The 2500-nt window shown below is 50.9% G+C and overlaps 1 protein-coding gene across 9 annotated transcripts in view; it reads left to right on the forward strand.

The window, feature by feature from the left end:
• Positions 1 to 2500, forward strand: part of LOC109882246 (receptor-type tyrosine-protein phosphatase F) — a 195715-nt gene that overhangs the window by 39913 nt on the left and 153302 nt on the right. For all 9 annotated transcript variants that reach the window (XM_031810278.1, XM_031810286.1, XM_031810285.1 and 6 more), the window contains 2 exons: positions 194 to 336; positions 580 to 706. In XM_031810278.1, coding sequence (XP_031666138.1) covers positions 194 to 336; positions 580 to 706 — 270 coding nt within the window. The remainder of the gene's footprint in view (positions 1 to 193; positions 337 to 579; positions 707 to 2500) is intronic.

The raw sequence follows: 2500 nt of genomic DNA on the forward strand, positions 1-2500 counted from the left end.
TCTCCTCTCAACACAGAACTCTCCCTGACACTCCACTCACCCCTCCTCCTCCTCTCCTCTCCTCTCAACACAGAACTCTCCCTGACACCCCACTCACCCTTCCTCCTCCTCTCCTCTCCTCTCAACACAGAACTCTCCCTGACACCCCACTCACCCCTCCTCCTCCCATCTTAACGTTCTCCTCTCTCCTCAGTACGTCGTGTCCCTCCGCGGTTCTCCATCCCACCCACCAACCATGAGGTGATGCCTGGGGGCAGTGTGAACCTGACGTGTGTTGCTGTGGGATCTCCCATGCCCTATGTCAAGTGGATCATGGGAGAAATCGAACTCACCAAGGTCTTTACTTTCACTGTTACTTATTATGACTACAGCACCTTGAGCGTATGTATGAATTGTGTTGAATTAAGTTTAAAGGAGGGAAAGCGTAGAAATATAGCACATAGAACGGATTTACCGCTTTTTCAGACTTGCTTTCAATGCTAATGCTAAAGATCTATTACTCGCATTTCTATCTCAAATATATGTCAGATCAAACGCAAAAGCTAGATAATGGACCTTTTAATGATTCTTCTTATTTAGGAGGATGAGATGCCTATCGGTCGGAATGTTCTGGAGGTGACCAACATCAAGGAGTCCGCCAACTACAGCTGCGTGGCCATATCATCACTGGGCCAGATCGAGGCTACCGCTCAGGTCTCCGTCAAAGGTGAGGGGTCAAAGGTCACGCGGTTTGTTTGTTTGTGTGTGTGTGTCTTTCACTCTCTTTTGGCTTAAAAGACGTATTTCAGTTAGTATGGCCGTATTTCAGTATTTCAGTTAGTCGGGACGTATTTCAGTTAGTCGGGACGTATTTCAGTTAGTCGGGACGTATTTCAGTTAGTCGGGACGTATTTCAGTATTTCAGTTAGTCGGGACGTATTTCAGTATTTCAGTTAGTCGGGACGTATTTCAGTTAGTCGGGACGTATTTCAGTTAGTCGGGACGTATTTCAGTTAGTCGGGACGTATTTCAGTTAATCGGGACGTATTTCAGTTAGTCGGGACATATTTCAGTTAGTCGGGACGTATTTCAGTATTTCAGTTAGTCGGGACGTATTTCAGTATTTCAGTTAGTCGGGACGTATTTCAGTTAGTCGGGACGTATTTCAGTATTTCAGTTAGTCGGGACGTATTTCAGTATTTCAGTTAGTCGGGACGTATTTCAGTATTTCAGTTAGTCGGGGCCGTATTTCAGGCAGTTGATTTTGTGTGTGCGTGCGTTAGAATCAAGACAACACGCTGGCTAGGTCAGTGGAGGACACAGTGTCTTGAGTCCCAAATGTATCCTCTCATCTCTTTGTGCCCTGATAGGAGTGCACTAATATAGGGAATGATGATGCCGTTTTGGTCACCCAGACTGTAAGGATCCCATGATGAGTCATCTGCTCTGGAACGGACTGTGTGTTATCACGTACACGACAAGCTGTGATGACAAAGGCTGTATCCCCAAATCGCACCATAATCCCAACATAGTGTTCTACTTTTGATCAGAGACGGTTCACACACCGTCTGGGTGAGGTAGTGTGTGTGAGTGTGTGAACCCAGATAGCCCTGATAGCCAGTTGATGGCGTACGTGTTGATGAGTGTGTGTGAGTGTGTGTGTGTGAGTGTGTGAACCCAGCCCCCCCTACAGTTGGAAGGAAAGGCAGCCCCCCCCCCCCTACAGTTGGAAGGAAAGGCAGCCCCCCCCCTACAGTTGGAAGGAAAGGCAGCCCCCCCCCCCCTACAGTTGGAAGGAAAGGCAGCCCCCCCCCCTACAGTTGGAAGGAAAGGCAGCCCCCCCCCCCCCCCCCTACAGTTGGAAGGAAAGGCAGCCCCCCCCCTACAGTTGGAAGGAAAGGCAGCCCCCCCCCCCCCCCCTACAGTTGGAAGGAAAGGCAGCCCCCCCCCCCTACAGTTGGAAGGAAAGGCAGCCCCCCCCCTACAGTTGGAAGGAAAGGCAGCCCCCCCCCCCCCCTACAGTTGGAAGGAAAGGCAGCCCCCCCCCCCTACAGTTGGAAGGAAAGGCAGCCCCCCCCCCTACAGTTGGAAGGAAAGGCAGCCCCCCCCCCCTACAGTTGGAAGGAAAGGCAGCCCCCCCCCCCCTACAGTTGGAAGGAAAGGCAGCCCCCCCCCTACAGTTGGAAGGAAAGGCACCCCCCCCCCCCCTACAGTTGGAAGGAAAGGCAGCCCCCCCCCTACAGTTGGAAGGAAAGGCAGCCCCCCCCCCCCCCCCTACAGTTGGAAGGAAAGGCAGCCCCCCCCCCTACAGTTGGAATGAAAGGCAGCCCCCCCCACCAGAGTTAAACAGCGTGTTCTGTAAATACCAAATTGTTGATTGTTGAGTTGAGACTGTCAGTGAAAAGTAGACTGGGATGTTTGGACATCAAATGGCATCTATTGCTTTAAAGAGAAGACAATGAAAAATACTGTATTTGAGTTATTTGAGTGAACAACAGTAGGGCCTGTAGCCTGTCTTAAT

The sequence above is a fragment of the Oncorhynchus kisutch genome, linkage group LG30, assembly GCF_002021735.2.
Source record: "Oncorhynchus kisutch isolate 150728-3 linkage group LG30, Okis_V2, whole genome shotgun sequence".
NCBI lineage: Eukaryota > Metazoa > Chordata > Actinopteri > Salmoniformes > Salmonidae > Oncorhynchus > Oncorhynchus kisutch.